This window comes from Peromyscus leucopus, chromosome 5, assembly GCF_004664715.2.
Source record: "Peromyscus leucopus breed LL Stock chromosome 5, UCI_PerLeu_2.1, whole genome shotgun sequence".
Lineage (NCBI taxonomy): Eukaryota > Metazoa > Chordata > Mammalia > Rodentia > Cricetidae > Peromyscus > Peromyscus leucopus.
Window position 1 is genome coordinate 143768571 of NC_051067.1, and position 13906 is coordinate 143782476.

General features: G+C 38.1%; 1 protein-coding gene across 2 annotated transcripts in view; it reads right to left on the reverse strand.

Annotated features, from left to right (window-relative positions):
- The window catches only part of Trpa1 (transient receptor potential cation channel subfamily A member 1), a 45314-nt gene that overhangs the window by 11611 nt on the left and 19797 nt on the right, over positions 1–13906 (reverse strand). Inside the window, exons 9-20 of one of the 2 annotated variants that reach the window (XM_028864648.2) lie at positions 13510–13609; positions 12839–12939; positions 11730–11899; positions 11487–11651; positions 9992–10106; positions 7446–7612; positions 5515–5608; positions 4366–4425; positions 3146–3244; positions 2052–2122; positions 1358–1520; positions 271–360 (exon numbers count right to left, since the gene is read on the reverse strand). In XM_028864648.2, coding sequence (XP_028720481.1) covers positions 271–360; positions 1358–1520; positions 2052–2122; positions 3146–3244; positions 4366–4425; positions 5515–5608; positions 7446–7612; positions 9992–10106; positions 11487–11651; positions 11730–11899; positions 12839–12939; positions 13510–13609 — 1395 coding nt within the window. The remainder of the gene's footprint in view (positions 1–270; positions 361–1357; positions 1521–2051; positions 2123–3145; positions 3245–4365; positions 4426–5514; positions 5609–7445; positions 7613–9991; positions 10107–11486; positions 11652–11729; positions 11900–12838; positions 12940–13509; positions 13610–13906) is intronic. The other variant, XM_037205628.1, reaches the window with a different exon arrangement.

Consider the following 13906-nt stretch of genomic DNA (forward strand, 5'->3'; position numbering starts at 1 on the left):
GCAAACACGGTGAAGCCCTTCATGATGATCGCAGTGGACTGACAGTCCCGCCTGGAAGCAGGAATGGCGGAGCAGTTCCTCCTCATATGTGCCAGCTAGGCAGAGTGACCTGACCAAAAAGCATGTGATTTCTACATTTTGAAGTTCCCATATGAGTCAAGTTGTGTGAATTGAACATGACCAATACCATTTAAATAATTGTTTACTAGTTAATTCATACTCTCGATATTAAAATAGTTATAGTTTAGAAATACAAACTAAATTATGTACCTGTTGGAAAATTTGGACCACTTCTTTGCAATATCCAAATATACTTGATAAGAAAACAAGAACCATACATATTGTTATTGGAAATGAATTCTGAAACAAAAAATGTAAGACAAAAGGATTATAAGGGTTTAAGAGTAGACAAATTTTATTTGCATCATAATTTTCCACCAGTAGATTTTATTTTACTTCTGCTTCACTTCTCTGCACTGTCTACAATTGCATTAAACTGAAAATTATCATCATGCCAATACTCATCTCATTAGTAGAGGTTACATGCTCATTTCTTACCCTGATTATTTCATGTTCAAACACTGCCAAGTGAATTATGAAGGGGCACAGGTCTGCAGATCTACATATATTTTAAAAAATTGTGGTAAAGTACACATGTTATAAAATTCACTGCAATTTTTATTGTTTGTATTTGTTACTTGTTTTGTGTATATGGTATGTGCACACATGCATGTATGCATGCACTCATGCTGTAACATGAAGGTCAAGATCAGAGGACAATTTCAAGAAATGGGTTCTTTCTTTCTGTCATTTTGGTCCTGGGTATTAAACTCAGGGCATCAGGCTTGGCAACAAGTGCTTTTAACCACTAATCCATCTTGCTGCCTCCCACCTCACCCCCATTTGCCATTTTAAAAACTCTATGTCTTAAATACACCTTAACATTTTAAAATATAAATCCTATAATTAAACACATTCACATCATTACATCAGCATCATCACTATTTCTAATGTTTTCCCATTATTTCATTAAAAAAAACCTCACACTCACACAACAGCTCTTCCTATTCCCCTTTCCCTATATTCTCCATAATTACAAGTCCATGCTATTTCAGAAAAGTTGTAAGTTCTCACATTTAGCGTTTTAGCTAGACGTCAATTTCTTTGCATATTGTCTTATTGACCATTTGTTAATATTTGTTCTCAACCCAAGAAAGTTTTAGAAGAAATTTTTACCACATGTAAGTTCTGTTAATAATAATCAAAGTCCCGATACATCATGATAATGAACTTGTTATTTCTAAAGAAAAACACATTTTTACATTCCTTAATTTTAAATGTTGAAGTTTTGAAATACCAGAGTGTTTACTGGATCCAAATTATTACTAGTTTCATTGATGATTCCAGTGGAGTTGAAGGCCATTCCAGGCTTTATTTTGACAACAAGAAAGGTCATGGGAATGAGACCAAGACAATAAGACCCTAGGTTCATCATATGGGCTCTGAAACCATAAGCACACCTACAAAAGAATGAACAAATCACAACTGAGTCATCTCAAATAAAAATATTTACGGACACCTATGGAAGAAATAGCAATGATCTATTTCGAACATCTATTTTATAAATTCCTTGTATTTTACAACCAAAGTTCTTCCTATTCACCTTCCTCATTTTCAGAGATAGAATCTCAGTTGCTGAGCAAATGACGATGCAAATCTCACCAATTCATGGAAAAGGAGTGTTTTCAGCCATGTGTCATAGCTGCAAATGGAGCCTTTCTGTACGACACCCCTATTGTCTCACTGCTTACTAAACTTCACGACCCACAAGGCTAGTTTGTGTCTCACATTAAAAATCACGTATTTCAAATCTTAGTGTCAAAGATAACCATAATGATTTTTAATGACAAAATTTGCCTTCAATGCTTGCTCCACTCAAATTCTAAAACATAATAATATCTAAAACAACAACATACCACTGCAATATAATTACTTAGAAGTCTGGGTAGAGTTAAAGGGAACATCATTTTAAACAGAAGACTAGTACCCACCATTTCATAAGTAAGTATTCCTTACACACAGGGTGGTTGAGAAGCTCTATGCGGTTATGTTGTACCATGACCTGAAAACAAGGAAAAGGTAATAAACACAATGATGTTAAACAGCTGAAGATGAACTGAGCCTTTTGTTTTCTGATTTATGATGTTATTGTGGTATTATGAGTGCAACATTTGGTTATTTTAGAAATTTTGATAAGTTCAAACTTTCACAAAAAAGTAAAAATGTGCGGGTGGTGGTGGCACAGGCCTTTAATCCCAGAACTTGGGAGGCAGACGCAGGTGGATCTCTCTGAGTTCAAGGCCAGCCTGGTCTACAGAAAGAGCTCCGGGATAGCCAGGACTACACAGAGAAACTCTGTCTCAACATCCCCCCCCAAAAAAAAAAATTCAAAAGAGAGAGAGAGAGAGAGAAAGGAGGAGGGAGGGAGAGAGATAGATAGATCACTTTTATACAGTGCAACCACTTGATTTAGTATGTCTCTTTTAATCTCTGTCCCAATGATGTGGTATAAGCTTGTTAATCTTAAATAGGGTTGCAGCAGAAATAGAAATTATAGATAAATTGGCAAGAGTTTACCCTCATTCTGTCTTCCTAGAAGGAATTTCATCAGTAGGGCACATACAAGCAGTTAAAATAATGTATACATTATAAGCTTTTGAGGGTGTTATTAGTAACTATTAGTATCTATTTAAAAATTATATTTTAATTATCACAGAACTATAAAATGAGAAATGAATGGCCTGGACAGTACAGGAGAACCCACCAGATCCTTTATCATTCACAAAACACTGATTTTAGCATAATACACAGAGCACATTACCTTGGTGAGTAACAGAGACCCCAGTTAAAAGGATCCTGCTAGACAGATGAATATATCAACCTACAAAGGCTATTCCCCAGAGAAGATAAATTCTAGAAAATACCAAAGTGAAAAAATACAGGCTTGGGCAGCATTGCAGGTATGGACATCATTGCACTATAAAACTGTCTCCCCAGAGCTCTTCCATTTCCATCAATCTTGTTGTAGCCAAGCAACTCAGAGTCTGAGTGGAAACAAGTCAGCTAACACAAACACTAGACTTACATTGAGGACTGTCAGAGGCTCATATCTCACATCCTGGGTAGGTGTCATTTTTTTGGTCATTTCTAGTGGGCACTGAAGATATTTGAAATTATATTCAATCTGTGGGAGACATACATTTAAAATATTAGTCTAATAATTAGTTTAATAAAGATCTCCAACTACTTCTTTTTAAAACTCTTGTTGAGATTTATTTATTTATTTTAGATGTTATGGATGTTTTGCCATCATGTATGTCTGCACACTTCATGTGTGCTTAATGTCGACAAATTCCAGAAGAGGGTATTGGATCACCTGGAACCAGAGTGGTGGACAATTGTGAGCCACAATGATGGTGCTGAGAATTGAACCTGGGTCTTCTGAAAGAGCAACCAATGCCTTTAAATACTGAGCCATCTGTCCAGTGCCCTGTCACTTCTTCTTGATAAATCAAATATGCAAGCTTAAATTTTTGCTGAAAGTCAACTGGTGTAACTATTAGTAATTTCAAGTGGAGAAAAGGAAATTAAGTTATTACATGCAAATTACAAAAATAAATATATTACAAAGATATTTTTAATTTCTTTACAGAAATGAGGAAAAAATAGAATTATATGACTTAGACCCTTGCCTACATAAATGATTTGAGCCACCCAAAATTTGGTGGTCTAGATTCATAATCCTGAGAGAAAATGATTGCCACTCTGTACTCTCAGAACCAGGGAGGACAGGACGTCCTAGATAGCTTCATAGATGCATGAGAAGCATCTGGATAACTGGTCATGAGACATGTGAATTTTTAGATATTCACTCTTCCCATAAAATATATAAGTAAATGTAAATACTGGAAATAACACTAAATAATGGCATTAGAAGTAACTAAATAGAGGCTGGGCGGTGGTGGCACATGCCTTTAATCTCAGCACTTTGGAGGCAGAGGCAGAGGCAGGTGGATCTCTGTGAGTTCAAGGCCAGCCTGGTCTACAGAGTGAGTTCTAGGAAAGGCTCAAAGCTACACAGAGAAACCCTGTTTCAAAAAAAAAAAAAAAAAGAAGAAGAAGAAGTAACTAAATATTTGCGAGAAACAGAATGTAAGGAGAATATTCTCTCATAAATAAATAGTGCAATATGAAGCCAATACCCATCATCTGCTATAGATTGTGGAACTACAGTATCATCACTTTCATATTTTCAAGTAATTTTTATGAAATACACTTCAGATTATCTTAACAAAATAAACTTACGTGGTAGTCTTGACAGGACTTGTCCTCTGTGGAAGGGATCATGCAGAAGTCTAAAAGAACCTTTGAGAAAGAAAACCTAGTTGAGATATTGGGGGAGCAGATTGTACATGAGAGAGAACTTTATTTCGAGTCTACAATAATCTACAAGCTATTCCCATGCTTTCCTCTGCTTCACGATCCTTCTCCAGGAAGAACAAGGAATTGGGAGTTTTCTCCTAATGGCACTGCTGCCCTAGGAAAGGCCATTTTACATTAATACCATGAATTTGCTTCCTGTCACTTATATGGTCATTTAGGTTATATGCTCATCTGGGGTGCAGGAGCCTCATAATCATGTTCTGCAGTGCTCATCAAGCCATACACTTATCTTTATGTTTGAATAGACACACATATTTAATAGTATCTTCCTAGTACAAAGAAAACAATTCCATCAGAATGACCATATATGACCACTACCACTTAACATTAGAGCAGAGTGTGCAAAAAAGAAGAAATGGCCGGGCGGTGGTGGCGCACGCCTTTAATCCCAGCACTCGGGAGGCAGAGCCAGGCGGATCTCTGTGAGTTCGAGGCCAGCCTGGGCTACCAAGTGAGCTCCAGGAAAGGCGCAAAGCTACACAGAGAAACCCTGTCTCGAAAAACCAAAAAAAAAAAAAAAAAAAAAAAAAAAGAAGAAATGGAGTGTGCCATGTGGGAGAGGCTTCTGCAAATAAAAGTAGTTGCTGTTCAACCTAGTGATTCCTGCTCTCTGAGAAGGCCCTCCTGGGCCTTTTGATTTATATAGGAAGTCAGGTACCTGTATCCTTAAGGAAAACATCTTAGGATAAGTGTTAGAAACAAATGCAACTGTAAAAAGCTTTCATTCAGGTATCAAATACCACTGTGTCTCTGCCCTAAACTTGAATTATTTGAAGAAGAAAACTCTATTTACCAAATTTTATTATATTATAGGCAATAATTGTTAGGATTCTTTTTTCTAAGCAGGTCCTCATTAAATATTTGTTGGCTATTTTCCCTCATAGACTTTGAAAATTAAAAACTGTGAAGATAGAAACTACTGTTATGAGGTCATGATTATAAGTATAAGTCCTCCTACCATACTACATGCCAAGCACATACCCATGAAGACTTTTGCTTTAGGGAGCTTACTTTCATGCACTCAGGAAGGTATTCTACCATTTCCATGGTTGGACATCTGTTGCTTGGAGAATAATGACTGAAAACGTGAAGACACTCATCCCATCTGTAAGGAATTCATAAGAGAAGAACACTAATTAATCATGTTTTCAATGTAGTTGAAACTGAAGATTTCATAAAGTTGTAGTAGAACTCCCACTTTAATTGTATTCTTAAAACATCATGTTCACACACTGACTGCAATGGAGCCAAGTGAACCAAGAACAATTCATCAATATTACACCAATCCATTAATGAGGATTAGGAATGCAGGTGAAGTCCAGAACAGCTGTTATCATGACTGTTCTATCACTTTCTTTAACTGTTTTTTAAAGAAGGAAAGCCATGGCCATTGTCTTTTTCCTCACCTGCAATTCTGACATGCTAAGTTCTTCGGAGGTGATTGTGTTAGGCAGATAAAGTCATGCTCACATACTTGAATCGGCGACTTGGTATGGCATCCATATTTAACTCATGTACGTGCATACATGTGGTGCATTGAGTTGAATTGAAAAATAACATGTGTTGAATATAGTAGTGTGGGTAGATCCTGACATCACATTACAGAGTGCATCTGTTTCTTCACCACCATCTAGAGAGATGGGACTGGAAGGTACTTAGTATTCTAAAGAGAAATTCAATCTATAGCAAGTAAAGATGAGCTCATTTATCTCTAAGACAATACTTGTAAGTTGAGTCCGATGCTACTGCTACCAACACAGATAGACTTTTTATGAGTAAAATTCATGTGGAATATCTGCATTATTATCAGAAAAGATGGATAAACAGTTTGATTCACTGGTCTTTCAAAGTGAACAAATTTCTTAAGACTCCACAGGCTCCAAATGAAGGCTAGATCGGCCTTGAATACGAATATTGGCCACTTTGTGTTCCCAAATGGGTGACAGGGGTTATCTGAATATTTATTTGTGCTGCTATAGAGAAATTTTGTTTAGAGAGTGGAAAAACCACCATCTAACTTCATCATTCAAACTCTTTATAGGGGCTAGAGCTCAGTGGTTAAGAGCACTGGCTGCTCTTCCAGAGGACTTGGGTTCAATTTCCAGCACCCACATGATGGCTCACAACCATCCACAACTCCAGTTTCAGGGACTAACCCCTGCCCCCTGCAGTTTCTGCCCCCTGCAGGCACCTGCTACACATGTGGTACATATACCCACATGTAATAAAAATTTAAATAAATAAATAGTTGAAAAACAAGAGTAAACTCCTTAGAGGATGATTTACAAAGGCATATCCACAAAAGGTCACATATTATAAAGGGACATTTCATTAAATGCCATTAGTAAACTTAATCATACTTTCTACATTGTTATTATTATTTACACGTGTTTATTTGTTTATTGGTTGATTGATTGATTGATTGATTGTGTTTGTCTGGAAGAACAAGCACCACAGTGTGCTTTTAGGTTAGAGAACAGACAACTTGTAGAAGTCAGTTCTTTCCTTCTATCATATGAGTTCTAAGGATCAAACGCAGGTACTCAGGCTTGGTGACAGGCATGGTTACCTGATGGGATAGCTCCCCTAGTCCTAGACTTATTTTCATCAGCACCCAGTTTTGGAGTTTGTGCTGGCAAGAGCTGGCAAGGCCAGAGTTTGCTTGACAGTAACCTTGTTGCCAAGTGCTCCCTGTGCCTGGACCCCGGGCATCTCACCAAGGGCTAAGCAGGTAGTACTGGGCTGTCATGTTTGGTTTGTAGAAACGAAGACTGAGGATGAAGCAATGCTCCCACTGTCAGCAGTAGCTGAACAATGGGCATTTGCATATGTTGATTCAAAGCTGGAGCACATCCTTTCCCTCACTGGTTCTCAGGCGAGGAGGGGTGCCCCCTGCTACCTGAGGAAGCAGGTTACAAGAAAGACGACGGGAAAACACACACCTCTTGCTCCTGATGGTTGTGAGGACCACTTCCTTCCGCTTGTTGTGCAGTGCGATGTGCAGAAAGGAGGCTTGCTGCTTGTTCAGGACGATGTCAGCGTTGTAGTTCAGAAGCATAGCAACAGCCTTGGCGTGGCCCTCCCGCGCTGCAAAGTGGAGCGCTGTGTTCTTCACACCAAAACAGAGCATGGAAAGTGGGGTGAGAGTGGCGAGAGTCCTCTGGCTGCTTTGTTGCCTTGTTTCATTGCTGACTTTCTTAAAAGGATGATCAACAAAGCTAACTATTTGATAGCAAGTATATCAGTTTAAACCTCATGTTCACAGTGAAGCTTTAAACAATGAGTTTATCAGAGAGAGAGAGAGAGAGAGAGAGAGAGAGAGAGAGAGAGAGAGAGAGAGAGAGAGAGAGAGAGAATTGCTTTGTGGTATCTGTGTTGCTTCTTTGGTGAGATTACTCCATGAGGACAAACGAGAAGCTTTTAGGATAAGGCTCCAATAGTAAGCACAAAAGTGCATACCCCTGAGGACTTAGCACCTGTTAGAACTATAAATTCCAAACTTGGGGTTCTAAAAGTGTATTAAGAAGTCAGAGATGATTATAAGGTTGCCAATTTGTCATTTTCTCATGCGAAAATATTCCTAAAAATAGAAATAGAAATCATGATGGCCTATCTCATTTTGTGAGGAAATGCACATTTTGGCACTCTATAAACAAATGAGGAGAAATGCAGATTTAATTGTTATCTTGACACAACAAAGAGCATTTTATTTGAGGAACTGTCTAGGTCTGGTTGACCTGTGGGCATGTCTGTAGGGGTGTGTCTTGATTGTCGATTGTTATAGAAGGGCCCAGCCCATTGTGGGGAGCATCATTCCTTCGGCAGGAGTTCCTGAGCTAGAAAAGACAAGGCCATATGGGAGCAAGAAAGCCAAGATTCATTAAATTCTCTGTGTTTTCTGCTGTGTATGTGATACAGCTACCTGCTTTGAGTTTCTGCCTTGACTTCCCTTCAGTGATTGACTATAACATGAACTTGTAAGCCTGATACACCCTCTTTTATGTGTTGTCAGGGTGCTTTATCACAACAACAGAATTAAAACTAGAACAGAAATTGGCACCAGAGTAATAGAGTTGTTGATATGATGAACCCCATCTCATGAATTTTTATGGCTTTGAATTATTTTGTTGGAGAATTTTGGTACTTTAGATTGGAAAAGCCATTGAGTGCTCAGATCATCAGGATAAGAACTCAAACTGAGTAGGAACCAGAAAGCAAGAACTGATGCAAAGGCCATAGAGGAGTGCTGCTTACTGACTTGCCCATCATGGCTTGCTCAGCCTGCTTTCTTATAGAACCCAGGACAACCAGCCCAGAGGTGGCCACTCCCATAATGGGCTGGGCCCTCCCTATCAACCACTAGGTAATAAAATGTCCTGTAACTTAACACTATAAAGACATTTTCTCAGTTGAAGTTCCCTCCTTTAAGATGGCTCTAGCTTGTGTCAAGTCAACATAAAACTAGCCAGCATATTTCCCTTTGGAATAAGAATGCTTAAGCATGTCATTTATTTTTTTACAGGAGCCCACACTTAAGAGACTTTGGACTTTTAAAGAGGCTTTGGATTTTTAAAGAGTTGGCTTTTTAAGGACTTGGCACTTTTAAATTGGATTATATTTCATATATAATATTAATTCGAGAACTTGGAAATAAAGAAAGGAAGGCTACTGTTTACAAGTGATGTGGGTGTTCATATGTCAAGTTGACAAGAGGAGGATTCTGATGGTTTGGATTGTCAACTTGCTACAGACTATGGTCAGCCTAGGAGCAGAGCCTCAATTAAGGAGTCCTCTAGATCTGATCAGCCTGTGGGCATTGTCTTGAGGACATTGTCTTAACTGACTCTGCCCACTGTAGGCTGGAAGAACATTGCTAAACAGAAAGCAAGCAGCAAGAGCACATTCATTTCTCCTGGCTCCAGTCTGGATGTGATGTATAGGTGCTTTGAGTTCCTGCCTCATGCCCCCCCCCCCTCTCAGGGATAGACTGTAACCTTGAACTGTAGGTCCAACAAACCCCTTTTTTCCACTAAGTTCCTTGTCAGGCTGTTTTGTCACAGCAACAGAAAAAAAAAAAAAAAAAAAAAACAAAAACTAGACTAATCCCCAGTGAAAGATAACAAGATCAATCCTTTCAAATTGCTATACTTTGTGTCAGATGACTGTCATTAGGAACAAACACTCAATTCTGCTTTCTTTATTAATTTTTTTTGGGGGTGGTTCATAGGGAGAGATAAAATTTTGAGGTGTACTCATAGGCTTCTATAGGTATGAAGGACAGTTTCAACTCACACACATCCTTCAATGTTCTCTACTTTCTAGTCTCCTTTTGCTTATTCCTCACTTCAAGAGACTGCTTTTAAACAGTTCAATAAAAGGCTGAGAGTAGAGCAAGGGATGGAAAGAGGGTTGTGAAGAAGGCTTTCTCACAAGCTGGATGTTTGCTCTATGTCAAGATTTTGATTTGGGCAGAGGGATCTATACTTACCCCTTCTTCATCTAGTCGATCAGTACACTTCAAGTTAGTATCAAGAATGACCTTCATGGTCTGAGTGTACCCGCCCATGGATGCATGATGCAAAGCCGTCCAGCCATTGTGGTCACTGTTAAAGAAGTAAGAAAAGACGTGCAAACACTTACAGATCAAACATGGAAAGTGATGCCACTAAGCTTCTTTTAGCCTGGGCAGATGGCAAAGCATGAGATGTAACAACTCAATATTTAGTGAATATTTCTATAAGGTAGTTTCAAGCATAGTAGTGTAGCTCACTTACTTACAACTGTGATTCACACATATACATTAGTGAAGTATAAAGGATGTAAGAATGTTACCAAACTCTTGAGGGTGGGGGAAAGTATAGTTAATATAAAGCCTAAATGGGTTTGCAAATGTTATTTTCAATCTTGTCTCCCTAAACATTGTTTCAGAAAAACCTCCCTAATAGTTGTGTTGTCCTCACACTCCCCAGCGATTGCACGGTTGTAAGACGGGTAATGATGTCCCTAAGAATTTAGGTCTACAGTCTCTCGTGTTAACAAAGGTGTTTATCCCTTTTCACAGGAATTAAAGACGCAAATGTAGTGATAGCCTGTCAAGTCGGTGATACTGTACAAACTACGACATAGGAAGGAAATGACACAAGTTAATTTTGGTACCAGTAAGTGATTGTTCAGGTTATGAGAGCCACCTTGCTATTTCAGTAATGCCGTAATTAAGCTGGATCTACATGTGTCCCTGAGAAGCAGGAAGAGATGGGGCAAAGCACTGAGTTCACAGCTGTCACTCATGTGCTACTATCTATATTCTGATGAAGAAGTTGGCTGATGAACATGAGCCTAAAGACCTGCTTGCTCTCTGCCACTTGGGTAAAGCTTGAAGATAGCTCAATGTTTCAGTGTTCAGATAGCTCAGTGTTTCTAGGTTTCCTTCCCTTTTTGTAAATATGGAGTTCGATTACACACAGTTCATTATGTTTCATATTTTATCTTGGTTTTGTGAATCATGTTAACTTTCTTTAAGTATAAGAGAGGTTGGTTCAGTTTGAATGTTTCCCATGGCCACTTTTTTTGTACCTCTCATTTATTAGACTGAAGGGAAAACCCTTTGTGGTTGTATGTGTGCATATGTACACATACATGTACTCACGTACATGAATGTAGCTCTGTATTTGAACAAGAAGATGAAAGAACAATGACATAGAACACAAATATTTTAAAGGTTCTTAGAAAAACTCCCCCAAAGCCACTTACTTATTCTATGGCAACAAGGTCATAACTCTATACACTGAATTTGACATTTGAGAATTATATTGAATTCCAATTTAGTGTTTGGGAAATTATGTATGCTTTGAAAGATTAAATGAGATAAATAGATATTTTATTTATTGATAGCTAAAGTTTTATACCGTAATTTAAAACATCACAGAAAACAATCTAAAATGCCTAAATTTAAGACACATGAATTCCATGCACTCACGCCTCACCTGAGAAACAATGCCCCTTTCTTCAGAAGAAGTTGAACAACTTTATCATGTCCATTCTTTGCTGCCAGGTGAAGAGGGGTCATTCCATGGAGATCCCCTTCATTCAAAAGCCTCGTGTCACTTATGTCTTGTAGAAGCCTCTGACATGTATTGATGCGTCCATAGCTTTAAAAGGTTCATATGCATAAGACAAAATAAAAGACAGAAACATACGTGCTCATGTGTTGGGAGTCTGATCCTCACCTGGCTGCAAAATGCAGGGGTGATTTCTTATCTTTGCTTTTGGAATGAATGGACACATTGAACCCAAGGAGGTTATTTACAGAGACTGGGACTCCCTGCCTACACGCATAGTGGAGAGGCGTACATCCATCATTGTCTTCATCCATCACGAGCTCTTTGATATGTTGCATCTGTGGGAAAAAGGGTATTTTGATATGACTGCCATCATGCTCATAGGGTAGGTTTCAAACTACTCTGTAGCATAGCATTTTCCAATCTAGCCCTTGAAGACAAATCTGCAAACAAACTAAAGGCAGCTAGAGGAAAATAAATATGGATGAGGTCTCGTGCTTTGTCCCTCTGTCATTTCAAGTTGAGGCCTCGAGAGACCCCGCAAGTAGGGAAAATACTTAATGCTGTATTCTCTGAACTATTTGACCATGATCGCCCTCTGCTCCTCCCTTCATTGTCTGCACAAACAACACTTGAGAGCCCAAGATGTTACGTTAAGCAAAACAAAACGGATGGAGGTCTTGAAATTGGATTTATTTAATTTAAAAAAAATAGATGAAGCAAGACTATAAAAGGTAAATGAGTAGGTCAGTCAATATAATAAACATTTACTTTTGTTTAAAAAGTTTAAGCCCATCCATATTTTGACTCTTTATTAAACACAATAACAACATGAAAATCTACTTATTCTGAGAAATATGATATACCACATGCACTTAATAGTTAAGCAGTAAATATTAGCTGGCTCATTAAACATGAGCCTGTCATTAGTGAGTCAAATGTGTTGACTAGTTTTCTTAATGGATGGGGGAACATTACTGATTCAACTTTATACTTGGCTTCTCCATTCAATTCACAGAAGTGAAACAGTAGAGGAAAATGAATGATTATCAATGGGCCCCCATTATAGATGAGAGTACAAAACCCCCTGTAACTTTCAAAACAGTCTGGATTATCATTATCATCAACTAATTATTACCATCCCCATTTCTATGGTGGAAATAAAGTTTCTTTATTTGAAATCCTAGAATGAACTCTCATAACATAAATGGCAACAAAATCAGTTTACTCTTTATTTAACACAACTCAGTCTATAAAAATTCATGGATATACAATACCTGCATAAACTCCGGCCGCAAATTTTTTAGTCCATAAGGCTGTTGTACAGTCAAATGTAAAAAGTTACGCCCCAGATGATCTTTTATGTCTACTTTGGCACCTGGAAAAAAGCACAGAAGAAATGTAAAATCTACTCACATGTTTGTAAATGGCCTTCGGTGGGTTCTCAACTTTCCAAGCCTTTGACTTACAGGCAACTATACTTAGGTGGGAGAACTGAACATATTTTAAAAATGAGTTTACTTTACGATATATGTGTGTTTGTGTGTGTCAGTAAGGGGTGAAAAATATCTGGTGCTTTACATTTCTATGGGAATCCTTAAGTTTTAAGTATAAAATTTGAGTATGGAGTGATGAAGAAAGGAGAAGCTTCTGTTCCCACAGTACCAGGCTTGTCTGTAATAGGGACAGTGACAGCAGCTATACAGACGTCTGCTGGGACAGAAAGCTCACATGGTCACCAAACTCCTGGTATTTAACTGTCTGATACATATTATGTGTTATTGCTACACATTGTCCTCTCAATATTTTTTACTGGACTGAACACTAGTTGAGGCTTGGATATATTCCATTAACCTTTGTGTGCGCACAGGATGTGTCCCTGTACCTGGCATGAGACAAATGGTTAATAAATGTTTACTAAGCAGATTGGCTTGCTTCTAGTTAGTACCTTTGGAGAGGAGCAAATTCACAATATTCCAAGATGCAGAAGCAGTTGCTAAAATAAGTGGAGAGCGTCCTTCAGAATCAGTACTGTTGATGTCTGCTCCCTACAACAAAGCAAGTCATTCAACAAAGAGATTATGAGTAGATGAAGCAGCAACTGACTTTGAAATATCTAACTAGTGTTGAGTGTCCATATTACTCCAGCACTCAATCTAAAGACTAATCATAGAATTACATAACATTTTCCTAGAATTCAAATAACATTAGAAATCAAGACAATTTCTCATAACTTCAACGATGAAGTTATTTTCCCATATTAAGCTCTTGATTAACATCTGTCAATGGATCAATTACTACTCAATTTTTTTTAAAAATCTTAATAAATATGCATGGCTACAGGC